At 38.7% G+C, this 14,929-nt stretch overlaps 1 protein-coding gene across 1 annotated transcript in view; it reads right to left on the reverse strand.

Moving 5' to 3' along the window:
- The window catches only part of raver2 (ribonucleoprotein, PTB-binding 2), an 88,182-nt gene that overhangs the window by 12,294 nt on the left and 60,959 nt on the right, over positions 1-14,929 (reverse strand). Inside the window, exons 7-14 of the mRNA XM_056378170.1 lie at positions 9,865-9,947; positions 9,659-9,757; positions 9,008-9,119; positions 6,533-6,885; positions 5,039-5,147; positions 4,262-4,443; positions 3,342-3,452; positions 2,342-2,443 (exon numbers count right to left, since the gene is read on the reverse strand). Of these exons, the coding sequence (XP_056234145.1) occupies positions 2,342-2,443; positions 3,342-3,452; positions 4,262-4,443; positions 5,039-5,147; positions 6,533-6,885; positions 9,008-9,119; positions 9,659-9,757; positions 9,865-9,947 (1,151 nt within the window). The remainder of the gene's footprint in view (positions 1-2,341; positions 2,444-3,341; positions 3,453-4,261; positions 4,444-5,038; positions 5,148-6,532; positions 6,886-9,007; positions 9,120-9,658; positions 9,758-9,864; positions 9,948-14,929) is intronic.

The raw sequence follows: 14,929 nt of genomic DNA on the forward strand, positions 1-14,929 counted from the left end.
TAAATATATCAATGTTTACAGATGACACTCAACAGTCATCACTCATTCACCTCATGGGGTTGTTCTTTCAAACCCACCAAAACAAAATGCTACAATGTCATGACAACATATTTTCAGTTTAATCTGATGTCAGGAAGAAACTTTATCTCAGAAACTCTTCTTATTTCCAAGATATCAATTTCTTCACCAACAGTGAGCTCAGCAGACGAGAATACAACTCTTCCACGAAACAAGAGCCATGGCTGCATCTTCAGGAAGACACTTGTGCGGACACACACGGACACACACAAAAACACACACACACACAAAAACACACAAACAAACAAACAAACAACAAACAAACACACACACACACACACACACACCACACACACACACACACACACACACACACACACACACACACACACACACACACACACACACACACACACACACACACACACACACACACACACACACACACAACACACACACACACACACACACACACACACACACACACACACACACACACCACACACACACACACACACACACACACACACACACACACACACACACACAAAAACACACACACACACACACACCACACACACACACACACACACACACACACACACACACACACACACACACACACACACACACACACACACACACACCACACACACACACACACACACACACACACACACACACACAACACACACACACCACACACACACACACAACACACACACACACACACACACACACACACACACACACACACACACACACACACACACACACACACACACACACACACACACACACACACACACACACACACACACACACACAACCAATAGCAGCAGATAAGCCAGGACATGGCTGGTCAGGGTGTTGTGGAGATGTCTGGTATCAGCTGCTGGGTGCAGAGTGATGTGCTCCCTCTAACAGGGTATCAGTGTCTTAGCGAGAGGTCACCCTCTCCAAATAAACACACAGACAAACTCCATGTAAATACCAGCATGTTGCTCTGAGGGCTGCAGCTCAGATCATTTACACTTACACACTCAAATATTTAAGTTAGATTTTAAAGAGCACTGTTTTATATGGAGCCCTCAGATATGATGGCTCAAGCAGTAATTTACATGCTGGAATGAATAACTTCTGCTGATTAATTAGTAATTAATTGTCTCAAACTAATACGTCGTGTTCCTTAAAGTTTTTACCTTTAATTAATGTTCAACTTTTCTTTGTCTCCTTAAAGAAAATATTAGTTTAAATGCTACACTAGATATAATTTCAGCCCCTTGCAGACATGCACCTCTTCACGACAGACATGAACCTAGTAATAATTCCGATTCACTTTCATCATGGCACAAGTTTGAACGCCATCAGATAAAGGCTGAATCAGCACAACGTTAAATGGGCAGAGAGAGAAATTATCTCCATCTTCATCTCTTATGGATGAACAAAATAAAATCTGTTAAATGAAACTATGAAAAACTTTGGAAAATCCAATTTTAAGTTGAGGAAGAAAATAATAAAAACAATCCTGGTGTGACCGGAGCAAAAGAGATTTAAAAAAACCATCTCATGACCACGGTAATAATCTTTTCAACAGTATGCCTGCACCCTGTGGATGAATCAATTAATATCCAGCAAAATGTTTTACATAAAGCATGTGAGCAGAGAGGAATGAAGAGCTCCAACTTAATGTTCTGTCATTCAGTGTTCGTGCACTATTTCATATTTATAAAAAAGCAGAATTTACTGTCTAATCAGCAGGATGGTGAGTATTTTTCATTTTCATGATGGTCATTAAGGCTTCAACAGCAAAAGCAGAATGCTGGCTCTTTCCATAAATGTCCTGTGAGGTCTGAATAAAGCTGTTAGGAACATTGGAGTAAAAGTCACCCATGTCTGACTGTCACTTTACCAGACAGATGAAGCCAGCAATGTTACATATTCCATATCTGAAAAGGACTAAGCTCTCTTCATTTTGGCCATCCTGTGCTGCTTGGAGTCAGGCTGCGGACCATTTCATGTGGATGACGGTGTTCTATCTTTTACCTTAACAATATCTTTATACTGTTCAATTCAAAATTTGTATTCAATCATTTCAGGAAAAAAATTCTTAATCTTATCCCTGGTACATGCTGAGCTCTGTAGTTTTACCGTTACATAAATGAGTTGAGTCCATGCAGCATGTAGCTTTTATCTTTGTGAGGACCAATTTGAGTTTAGATCCTGAGCTAGAAAACATTTTTGAAAAGTGATGACACATCTTTTGTTTTATGGTTAAGACTTGTTTTCTGGATTAAGGTTAATGTTGTCAGCGTGTGTCTACCTTGCTGGCGTAGGCCTGGTTGGCTGTTGCAGGTTGGGAGTAGTACTGAGTGACCGCCTGCATGTAGGAACTGTAATCCCCGTAGGTCGACACTGGTGGAGCCTGGAACACAAGAAGGTCTGCTTAGGGGTGATTATTGTCAGGTTTGATCTACAGGTCCAAAAGCTTCAGCTCGTCTTTCTTGAAGTGGTTCACGGTGGATTTTGAGCTCTGCTTTGGATCATTGTCCTGTTGTAGAAGTCGGCCTGTTTTCACTTTCACTTTCTTGCAGGACTTCTGCATCCAGGATTTGTTGATATTTAGTGGAATCCATTCTTCCCTCTAACTGTGCAGTGCTTCCTGTGCCACTGGCTGCCACACAACCCCAAAGTAGATTATTTCCATTCCTGAGTCCTGTACTGTCCTCACACTGCACAAAAACTAACAGCGCATTAACATTTGAAGAATGGTAATTTTTAATGCCTGTTTGCTGCAGGGGTTGTATTTACTTCATTTTCTCTTCAACTATCAACAAAATGTTATTTGCCCAGGGGTGCCCAAACTTTTGCATACAACTGTTATTTGTAACTCTATTTACAAAAAGATACCTCATTACCAGAGGACTACTGCAAATTAGTCAATTAATTGATTAGTTGACAAAAACTGAACTGGCAACTATTTTGACAACTGAAAAACTATTTTAGTAATTTTTAATGCAAAAAAGTATTGCAAGAGTAGTACTTCAAATATTAAGATTTGGTGCATTTTTTGCAACCATTTTCTGGCATTTTATACACAAAATGATTAAATTACAAAATAATCACAAGATTAATGGATGATGAAAATAATTGTTAGTTGCCGCCTGACTGCAAAGTGACTTCTTGATGTCTGTAGGTACATAAAATAAAAGCAAAACATTTATTTAAAGCATTCTGCTCCTTAAAAATCATTCAAATTTTGGGGGAAAAGTTTTGGCGAAAGTGAAAATAATTACACGGTTAGAAATGAGTATGTGGGTTACCTGTGTGTGTTCCTTGCTGTAGTCTGTGGCTGTGTTGTCCTGTGGAGCAGCAGCATTGTAGGTGTGAGCTTGTGCTGCTTGGTAGTGCTGGTACCACTGCTGCATGGCTTCCTGTGAGAGAGAGAGACAGAGACACACACACACACACACACACACACACACACACACACACACACACACATCAACAAACATCAGGTGAGGAGTGACTGGAGCAGACAAGTGAATGTTTGCGCAGTGCTTTTCTTATCTTCAGTTTTTTGCCACCTCCTTTATTTGTCTCCTCCTTTCTCATTCATTAACTATTGTTCCTGAAGATGGATCTCATCTGTTCCTCTCCTTTGTCACATCTTTCCAGACAAATTAAACCGACCGTTTTATTGGTTATCTAATCATGACTCATTTGTTTGGATGAGTAGATTGAAATTAACATTTAAAATTGTGATTGCATCGCACTGCAAATATCAGATATGTCACTTGCTGCTGGAGGAGGCATAAGGACGATGAGAGCAGAGATGGAGAGAAACAGTAGCATAAAGAGGGAAAAGTGAGACAAAGACAAACAGCCAGTGGGGAGCCTTCACGACTTGTTCAGAGTGTTGTGCGAGAGGAAGAGAGCAGGGACAGATGAAGACGCACAGCGCACTCTGCCAAATCCTCTCTCATTCTGTCTGTCCAAATATCCACACCCGTTCTCATCTCTTCCACCTCCTTGCCTCTTCTAGTTACAGCTCACTGTCACTGCTGCACTCGTCCATCCACTCATTATGTATCCATCCATCCATCATTTTCTCAGCCACCATCCCTCTTCTCTCACATTTTAGGCCCAGTAACACTTCATACAAGTGCGAACAGGCAGACCCACATCACCATATTTCTTCATTTGTATCTCTGCGTAGTGTGTCTGTATTGCGCTGCAGTACCTGTGTGTAGGCCTGGTTGTACTGGCTGTAGTCAGTGGAGGCATCAGTACTGTATGGAGCAGTTGTTGTAGCTGCAGCGCTGTGGGAGAAGGAGCTGGAGCCCTGGGACACCACAGGAGCAACAGAGCTGCTGTACACCCCAGAGCCAGGCTGTCCTCCCTGGGCTTTACTCCCCACTGACCCTGAGGAACCATGGAGAAAACACAGTGTGTTAGATAATTATCAAATACTCATTGCTTATGCCCTTGAAATGTGTCTCTGAACAGTTTCTACTCCGTTCCTTCATGGAGTATGACAGCTGTAGTCAGATTAGATTAACAACAGTTAACCACTCCTGGAATATAATCCCCTTCTCCAAAGCTTCTCTCTTTGTTCAGTACTTTGGTTTGAGCAGGACACCTTCCTGTCGTCACTATGATTTTTCTTTGATGTAAATCCTAATTTATTCTTACTACCTTGTATTCAAGCTGACCATCCTTATACGAAGAAGCAAGCAACACACTTTGTAGAAGCACTGTCAAACCTAGAGGCACTGAGCTGACAATTGAAAGACAGATGTTTGGTTGAGTATCCCTTTGACATGTCATGCAATTTTGTAGTCTTACTATTTTCATTAATAGAGATGAAAGAGTTTGAGTGAACAACAAATGTGTTTTGTGTACAAAAAATGAATAAAAAACAACTTTAAGTGAGGGTCTTTCATGTAATATGTATCATTGCCCAACATAAAGGAAATTATATGCTGAAAGAACAGCCTGTGCGAGTTCGTATGTTTACCTTGCAGCACCACCCCTGGCATTACACTGGCCAAGTTCAGGTAAGGATTAGAAGGCAGTCTGACCTCTTTCGGAGGATCGCCCAACAGAGAACTCTGACCACTGCTGACCTGAAGGGACAGAAAGAGATATAAAATCGTGCTATTCACAGTACCACTGGAAGGAATTGCAAGTCAAAGAAAATTAACAGTCTGTAGATTTTCATGTGTTTTAGGGAGTGTTATCACAAATTTTATTACCAGTCAGTCAGCCCTTGAACCTCAGATCCACTGTCTTGTATCCTTTCAATCCTTTTTCTTAATTTTGATTAAGATTCAGATTTAGACCATGCCCTGTGCTATCAGCTACGTCGCCAACATACCAACTTCAACATACGGTTATAAAGTTGTAAAGATTTTGATGAAGTGCTGAAGAGCTGACAAAGCTATGAAAACCTTTGAGGATTGTTCTCTCTGTTAATTGCACTTTCCCTCCATTAGAGAGACTTTAGAGAAGACAGCGCTGGGACTGGAATTAGCTCCCCTAAGAACTTTAGAGCTGTGATTATCTCTGTACACTGACTTATTATGGATGATGCTGTTAGTATAGCAGTGCTTTATTTAAACCAGGCCTCGTCAAAGAGGTGTATTCAGAGCGTACAGAAATTCATACAGGTGAAGAGACCGGTAGACCTGAGGTAAGCCTCATACTGCATCTGTAAATAGGGGTGAGAGAGAAGTGCATTATGTGAATGTCCCAAAAGAAGAGCCCTTAAGGGACTGAGGCTGTTCATACACTCACTTGATGTGTGTGGCTTAAATGAGATGGAGACCCACTGGGGCTAAAGCAGGAATAAATACCCACAAGAGACAGACAAACAGATGGGCTGGAGGCGGGAAGAGACAGAAGCGATTCTTTAAATCAATGAATCTGTTAAATTTTTTTTAAACATATAAAATATAAAAATGTAAAAAATATCAGGAAATAGTGAAAATCATAACTGACCATTCATCAAAACTCTCCTCCAAAATACAACTGTCCATAAACAGTTGAGTCATCCAAAGTCGGACAGTGTTTTAAACAGACTTGTGAAATTAATGTTAACTTAATTAGCTAGCTAGCCACAGCTGACAAAACTTGCCAGTGACGTTTGTCATTTCAGCTGGAAAAACTGAGTTGTGAGCTAGACATGAGAAGTGTCTTTTGTCTACCTGTTTAAAAATCAAGGACCTAATGTTTCAAAAATTACAACTGGAAGAGGTAAACCTGCCAGTAGCCCAAAAGATTCGGTTCACTACGATTACTATGAACAGAGGAAAGATGAATAAAATAATTAGCCGACTATTAATAGCTGTTAATTTTCTGCCAACCTGGTAGATGCAGAGACAGATAATGACACATGGAGAGATTCAGAAGGGGCAAAGAATAAAGCAAGATACACAGGTGTGTGTATTTGTTGTGTGTGTGTGTGTGTTTGCACGCACGCATACATGCAGGTTGTGTTTGCAGTGCTCACCATGCTAGCCAGGGGGCAGCCATCTGCGCTGTTGTGCTGGCCTGTTGATGTATAAACTCCTCCAGGGTGTTTAGGTGGAGGCGGGCCAAGGCCTGAGTTACTTATACCCAAGGAATAGCTCTGTCCCTGCAGATGGGAGCTCACCATCGTCCCAGGAGGTGCAGGCTGTCTGTCACAGGAGGTGGAGGAAGAAGAAGAAGAGGAAGAGGACGAGGAAGCAGAAGGGGTTGTGGAGATAGAATGTGTGCTGTTTTGTTCTCCTGCTCGACCCTGAAGGTATGGCATCACACCTGCTGCTGATACCACCACTGTGGCATTGTGGGTAGATGCTGGCACTGACTCCTGGCCCAACTCTGTCAGAGAGAGGAAAGAAAAGAGAAGAAAAAGACAGGAAGAGAAGTGAGGGAAGGACAAGAAAACAGAGGGAAGGGAAAGATGAGATCAGAGGAAGAGAAAAGAGAAGATAAAATAAGGATGAGAAAAGAAAAGGGAAAGCAGAGAGGAGAGCAAAGAAAAGGGAGGGAAAGAAAAGAAAAGGTAGGAAAAGGAGAGGGAAAACAAAAAAAAAAGAAAAAACAGAAACAAAGTAAGATTAGGTAAAGCAAAAGATGGGAAAGACATAAGAACACATAATAGAAAAAACAAAGTAAAGGGAAGGGAATTAAATGAAGGGAAATGAAAGCAAGTCTAGGGGAGATGCCAGATAAACACATGAAATGGCTTTTACAGATGACCATCGGTGTCTCTGTCTCCTCTGGACAGAGACGAATCACTCAGACGGCTGGAAACCGAGCTGGCCCTGCCCGTCTCTGTAGAGCCAGTTGTAATATTTGAGAATGAGTTTCCAGCTCATTCATCATCACTCATCCTGTTTATTTACAGCCCAGCAGTTTGGGCAACACGCCCAATATTTCACTCACTCCAGGGTTTAATAAACAATATGTACACACATACATTTACACAAACACAAAAAAACACAGAGACATAAAAGCACAGGCGCACATAATTTAAAGATGCACATACACAACAAAGATGAACTCACACATATACACAATCACACTTATTATAAATCCAATATTGCTGTGAAAAATGGGCTCAACAGCACAAGAAAACAATCAGCTCTAACAAGCCTTAAGCCAACAATCCCAGCAGACACATGCACTGATAAAAGCCTCACATTACAGACACTGAAAACTCATACACACAATCAAAAGGGGGAGACACACACACACACACACACACGTACATCAGCACACATACACACAACTGCTTTTGTTTGTGCGCACACTGTCTGTGATATATCGTTTCCATTTAAAACAAAACAGCTTTTCTCAGCTGGATATTTGAATTGTAAATGCACTGCAGTTTCCTGGGGATGTGTCGTACAGTAGTGTACAACTGTGAGACATTCAGGCATCTGCAGAGAGACAACCCTGACACCTAACATTAACATATTACTGTACAAGTGTGGGTTAGCTACATATCCTTTCCCATGTACATCACCCTCCTCTTCCATCCTTTACATCCGTTACACCAATTATTTCACTCTGTTCTCAGCTGCTACATGTCAACAAGAAATTTGTTTTTCTGACAGTGAGAAATACCTGAGAAAATACAAATTGGGATACTGAGGCATTTGTTCTCTCTTTGCTGCTTGAAACAGGTGGTCTTATCTTGGAGTTAGGAAAGCTTTTTTTTTTGATAGGAAAATGTTCTGTGTTGGGTAAGAAATAACATACCTCTACAGCTCTCTTATCTTAACATCAACAGGAAATTGGCTTTGACTTGAGGAACATTCAACAAGGACGCAGATAAAAGTCCAGTTTTTGGTGGAGATGAGGATGTGAATTGCTTTTACCCCCCTGTTCTGCCTTGACACCAACAAAAAAAGATTGTGATCATTTCTCAGTTTAGTCTATGTAGAGAAGTCATAACCATCCCCTTAAGTATGTTTATAATTTCGAATGGTGTTAAAAAAAAAAAACAACTAAAAACTGTTTTATTATGTTTTAAAGAACAAAAATAAATCATTACCACAGTAAGAGATGAGATAAGACTGTCAACACTTAGAAGCTTGACAGCTACTACAAATTTACTCTTGATACAACATTATATGCCACTTGGTTAGATTTACCATTAAATCTTTCACACTACTTTACAGCATTGTGACATATTGTTTTACAGCACAAAAGTTATTGCAGCACAAATAAATTAAAGGTTTTCAGATATTCTCAAAACACTGAGAATATCTGAGAGGAGGAAATAACAAATAATTTGACTTATTGGAATAATATTGATCAGTTCAAAGATTCGTAGTCACTGACTATGGTATCAATTTATACATGAACTGAACGCCTCTAAATGGTAAATGATAAACGTAGCATAAGCATAGCATAGGACAATTGTTTAAATATACAGTAGCCTCACTTGTTTGCAGTAATTACAACACATGATTTGACACTTGGCCCTGCTTACCTGTAGGGGAGTCTCCCAGGAGGCCTTTCCCCATTGGCACAAGGCCTGGAGGTCGCAGAGACAAAGCTTTCTGCATCAGCAGCCTGGACGGGTCCCCGAGCAGACTAGAGACCTGAGGAAGAGAAAGACGACAGTAGGATGAGGAGCATGACCGACAGACAGAAGGAAATAGACAGAAGTTATCAGCAAAATAGACAAGAAAGAAGGTAGACAAGGGAAGGAAGGAGGGAGATAAAGAAAGAGGGAAAAGATAGACACCAGACAGGTTCATATTCATATACACAGGATCCTGTGTCTCTTGATTCTAAAGGATCAGTATCCTGTTTCAAAAACAACATCAAAGACTCTAAAGATCAGTCACTGTGACTTAACTTTCACTTCAACAAACACTAGAGACATTTTAAAGGAAAATATGCAAATCAAAATGGAGGGAAATTTCCTTTAAACTGAAACGGAGCAAATAAGTTGCATGATTTTGGGGTTATTTAGTTTCATTATGCGTTTAGTTCTGAAGATGAAAATATAACAGTACATATGCACATGCCAACAACTATGTTTAAACCTCCCTACTAACCTATGCAAATCATCATTCGTACACACACGCAAGCAAACAAACAAACAAACAAACAAACAAACAAACAGGTGTCTTACGCTACTGATGCGCTTGTCTTTGATGTGAAGAAGCTGTTGTTGTGCGAGCTGCATATGCAAGAGGTTCTGGAGGACGAGTCCATTACCAAGCATAGCACTCTGCAAAGAAAAAGAAAAATAGACATTACTGTAACAAACCCATCAATATATACACACACACAAACACACACTAACAAATCCTACAAGGATGCTGATACGGTTGTGACCTGGTGTGCTTTTCCCAGTGTTAGCAGAGCTGTGGTGAGAGGAGGTCTGAGGAACGGCAGGCTGGTGTGACGCCCGTACTTCCCTAAAAAAAAAACAAACAAAAAAAAACAGACAAACAAAAAAATAAATGAATTACTCAGTGCCTCTATGTGATTTGCTTTTTTAAATTTTGCTTCCACTGATGCATTAATCAATCATCTCAACACGCATGCACAGGCAGAATTATTAGTCAAACAACTGATCCATCAGTCATTTGCAGCACATTTCAGCAATTACACAGCCTACTGTTTTATAACAAGCACAAGTAAAGCAATACTGGGATATTATGTTCGTGCACACAGCAAACTGCCTCCCTCATACTTTTTCAAAGTTTAAATTACATTTTGATGTTGCAGACTTCATTGAAAAGAAGCTCAATCAAAAAAAATAAAAAATACAGAAAACAAAAGCAAAGAAATTCTAAATTCAAACTTCTTCAAACAGTCTGTCTTTATTTAATCTTAATGCTCTTGACAGTTTCCTGAAAGACACAGTCTCTAGCTCCTTTACATCTCTGGCAGTTTTTCACATCAGGAAATGTAAAAAACTATCTGTAAAATGCACAATTTCATGAGATATTGTACAGGCAGTGTGTAAGTCGATGTACTGATGAGGCAGTTATGAAAACATTCCTAAAAAGGCTGTGAAATATTTTATGAAGCTGGTTTTAAGGTAAAACAGTTGAGACTCTTACTGTGTGTTCGAAGCTCTTAAATGCATATCGCTAACTTGTGTCAGGCTCTGTGTTTGACATGTGTTTGTAGTGAGTAGAGTGTGTAACTCAGTGACACCTGATAGAGGAGCTGATAGAGTGGCTTTGCATGGAAAATGTATCATGTTATAATTATTCAGAAAAGAAAAAAAAAAAAATTACACAGGTGTTCAGAGTCTTTTCATGAGCGTGGCTAATCAATAATAAACTAATTAAATCCTGTATTAACAGTTTGTCAGGAGTGACGTGCCTGTTTACACTGCAGTCATCTCTAATGGGAGTTTCTGCATTAATGAAGCACATCTGGTATACACCCAGTGTCTGGTATATCTTGAGGAAAGAGCAAATGTGCTAATGTTACAAATATAATAACCAGAATGAGTGAGTCTGTACCCAGCAGGCAAACAGCATGCTAACTTTAATTTTGTGAGGAAGCTTCTGTGCTTTTAACCCATGCTGTTCATTAATGTTTTTGGACCCACACAGTTCATTTCTCTCCAACTCCAACTGTAGATCGAACTTTGTGTGGTGTGCGTTAGCATTATCATTAATAGCTGCTGTTCCTCTTGTTAGCTGCCAGGACTGAAAAATAGGTGGCGTGTGGTGTGAAAAAAAAATGAATGGATGGATGGATGTATGGATCAATTAAAAAGGATTAGTAAGTTATTCTAAGACGATGTGCTTCCTAGCTACTGTAGCTAGCAGTAATGACTGTGTTTGCTGCCGAGCTTAACAGCCTGCGACTACATACAAAAACATTTTAAAAGCTGACATTACCGACTATGGAAGGAAAGAGAAAATATGTAAGACTTTTGCAAATTAATAATTACTTAAATACCATGTAAGGCCTTTTTTTGGAGGAAACTAAATCCAGTGGTTTTTATACACCTTTTAAAATCAGTAGATAACCTGAGCTAAATCTAGTAGTGGTTATGCAACTTAAAATGAGATTAAGATTGATGGAGATAGCTAATCATCCTGCTTTTATTTGTGGTTAGGGATGTTTGTTACTTAATTGACTATTTCATCTCTCTAAGAGGTGATAAAATTATGTAGAGCTATCTATTGTACTAGATAGGTTTTAGAGTTATTGTGTTTTAGTATTGTTGAGCCTTATTGTGTGTATTGATGTCAGAGTTATGTGTAGCTTTATCACTGAAGTATTGTAGATACATTAATGTGGAATAAGTAACTACTGTTGTTCTTGTTGTTGGTAAAAGGAAAAACTGCTGGGCTAACGGATATGTATTGTACTCTTCCTCTCATGTGTATGTTTATTTAAGTAAATAGTGTGTTTTGCTTCCTATTTGGCCTAAATGTTGATCTTGCATTGATGGTACTTTGTTCCTACCTCTTTTACAGTTTTTCTATACTTCTGCAAATCCAGTTTTCCTGCTAGTGTTTTTATTCATTTTTACAGTGCCTTTGGTCTAACTGGTGTTTATGGTATTTCATCTTTTTGTAATTTGTAGTCACTATCATGACTTTGTTGTTCAATACTGTTTTTACAGTTTTAATGCTGCTCTGAGTAAAAACCTCAAAGGCCAACTTGTTTTTAAGCTTTAATTGGAGGTGTGTTTAGGTTGCTGCATAGCTATGATAAAAGAATAACTGGTTGGTCAGAAATCTAGTGAAGTGGTTACAGCTGCTTATGTTTGTTCACCAATAACTGTGTTTTCTTCCAAAAAAGGACCAAGTAATGAATAAACAACGGTGTCCTACTGTCTACGCTGTTACAACTATTCCAGAACCTTTTGTGGTTTTCTTTCTTTCTTAGTGTTGAATACTTTGAATTGAACCAATTGTTGAAAATTAGCCTTTTTTCCGTGAGTGGAGACAAAAAAACAAATCCTCTTGCTTATCAAATCACCATGGCAACAACAATAAGTTTGTGTTGGCTGACAGTCATTTATTTTAACTAGTGTGGCTCATAGGTTTCCAAAATTTAGAAAAGTTTACCCACATTCACATACCTGAAAAAGGTTTTCCATTTTGCGGACTGATATCAGAAAAAAATTACTCACAAGGCGTCTCTCACCTTCAGGCGAGTGTGTCACCCTACTCCTACACATATACAGTACACCCCCCTCTTTGGTTTGTGTGTGCCCGTGTTACTTCTCTGAATCACGAGGCCTCGTCATAATAAATGTAAGCGTCAATGCTAATGGTAGCTTCCTCCAGAATAGGTAGCGAAAGTTTAACATTTAATCAAGGACCTAATTTTAGACTTTAATTGTGCTTGCTCTTCTTTAAAGAGAGCTCCCCCACCTCTCCCATCTTCTCTTCTTCCTGTTCTCATTTGTCCCACTAATGTCACACGATTTCATTTTAATACCTGATTAGCCATTCATCAAATAATGAAGCCGTCGACTAAGTGATTACAGTATATAGGAGGGCCTAACCGAGGGACAGACTCGTACAGTGAATCTGATTATGACTCAAGTCCCTCAGGAGTGGAAATAATACTCAAATGAACAAGTTCAGGACACTGTCATGCCTTAAATTTAGTTAGATTAAAGATTATTCAAAATGTGCAGCATGCATGCAAGTTTGATCTCAAATGACAAAAGTATGCTATTCTGAGATGAATAATTTTAGTTTTAAGTTATCATGAGAATTACATTAAAAAAAACTTAACTTAAAAGCTATAAACTCTAATGTTGTTCTGTAGGGTTTCCAATTACATGTTTTATGGTAGCATATTGTGTCTGAGATTACACTTAACATTAAGAGTAAAATTTATCTCTTTAATTCTCTTTTCTCTTGAATTTCATGTACTTTGTTTTTCCCACACTACACTTTTACCAACTTTGCTGAACCTTCACTATATCATTGTGAAGTTTGTCAGTAACACCTCATTTTACATGTCCCAATTTTACAGTTAGTTCGCTTGAAATTTTCCTCATGATGTCCTAAAAATTAGCTGGTATTTAGCAGTAATTTACTAGGATTTCCAAGAGTAATAACTATAAGTTTAAAAAGGGCCTATGCAATTTGGTACTTACAAAAGTCTTAATTGCTACACTTACCAAGTACCTGTTCATTATAGTTTTTAAGAAAAAAAACAACAACAACTAGGAAATCATATAAAAGGTAATTGAAAAATAGATCACAGATGTCTGAGTTTCCTATAAGGACAAACAAAAATTCATAATTCTTGTTTTTGGATAGAAAACTTGCCACACTGAGTCACTGTATTTCACAGCTCCAGTCTGTAGAAAAATTAAGGAGAAATGAATTTAAATAAATGAATAAATGAATTTTTTGATCATTGTATCAGTTTGGAACACAAAACTAATGAATTTCTAGTGCAGCTGCAAACTACAGGTTCAACCAATATTCAGAATAAACATCATTAAATGATACTTACAGATTACCAAGCAGAACTAATATGTATGGCAGCTCAAAGTCACGACAAATTGAAATTAAGAATTTTTGTTTGTCTTTCTAAGAAATGCAGATGGACAATGACATCTGTTGACTCACTATTTTTCACTTGCATACAACTTTTTTTCCCCTTATAATTAGTAACAAATTGTGTAGGACTTTCTTGGAAATATCTGTAATTAACCATTAAATACAAGCTAGTTTTTAGGAAATTATGAGAAAGGTTTCTAGCAAGTTAAAAATCTGGAACACGTAAAATAAAGCATTTCCAACTTGTCTTGGGCGAATACATTTTAACAATATAGAGCTGTAGCATGAGCTGCACACGTCAGCCACCTGCTTCTAAATTATAAACAACTATGCCAACTGACATTCAAAAAACACACCTCTAACATGATATTACTGTTAGTCAACAGTCTAGTCCACTTTTTCATGAAGGGTTAGCCAGCAAATGAGCGATTCTTATTTTTTTCACATTTTGCAAGAAAACAGGTGAGCGAGATATTGATGTAAAAATACTCGTATCATATATTTTTGGCAAATAACGAGATAAACAGACATATATAACTTGGAAAGTACAGCTTTTATTCACCGTGTCTATCGTATCTATCCGTTTTGTTTCACTGTGTCATATATCATTGCAATTTCAATGTTTTGTATTTGGTATTTGTTGTATTTGGTCTGTTAGGACTCTGAGTCAGATACAATTCATGAGCAACACTGAATGTACCTATCATTTTTGTTTTCTTACTGTCACACTGCTGTCGTTTCATTGTTCCATTCCATGAATGTAACCTAGACCCATGCGTCGATTACTGAACCGGCCTATGGGGCATAGGGCCAGAGATCAGGGCTCCCCTGGGCAAGTCACAGAGCTCAGTTAAAAGACTAAGACAGACAGACAAAACATCCACAAAGAGACAAAA

Source organism: Seriola aureovittata, chromosome 6 (assembly GCF_021018895.1).
Source record: "Seriola aureovittata isolate HTS-2021-v1 ecotype China chromosome 6, ASM2101889v1, whole genome shotgun sequence".
NCBI classification, from domain to species: Eukaryota; Metazoa; Chordata; class Actinopteri; order Carangiformes; family Carangidae; genus Seriola; species Seriola aureovittata.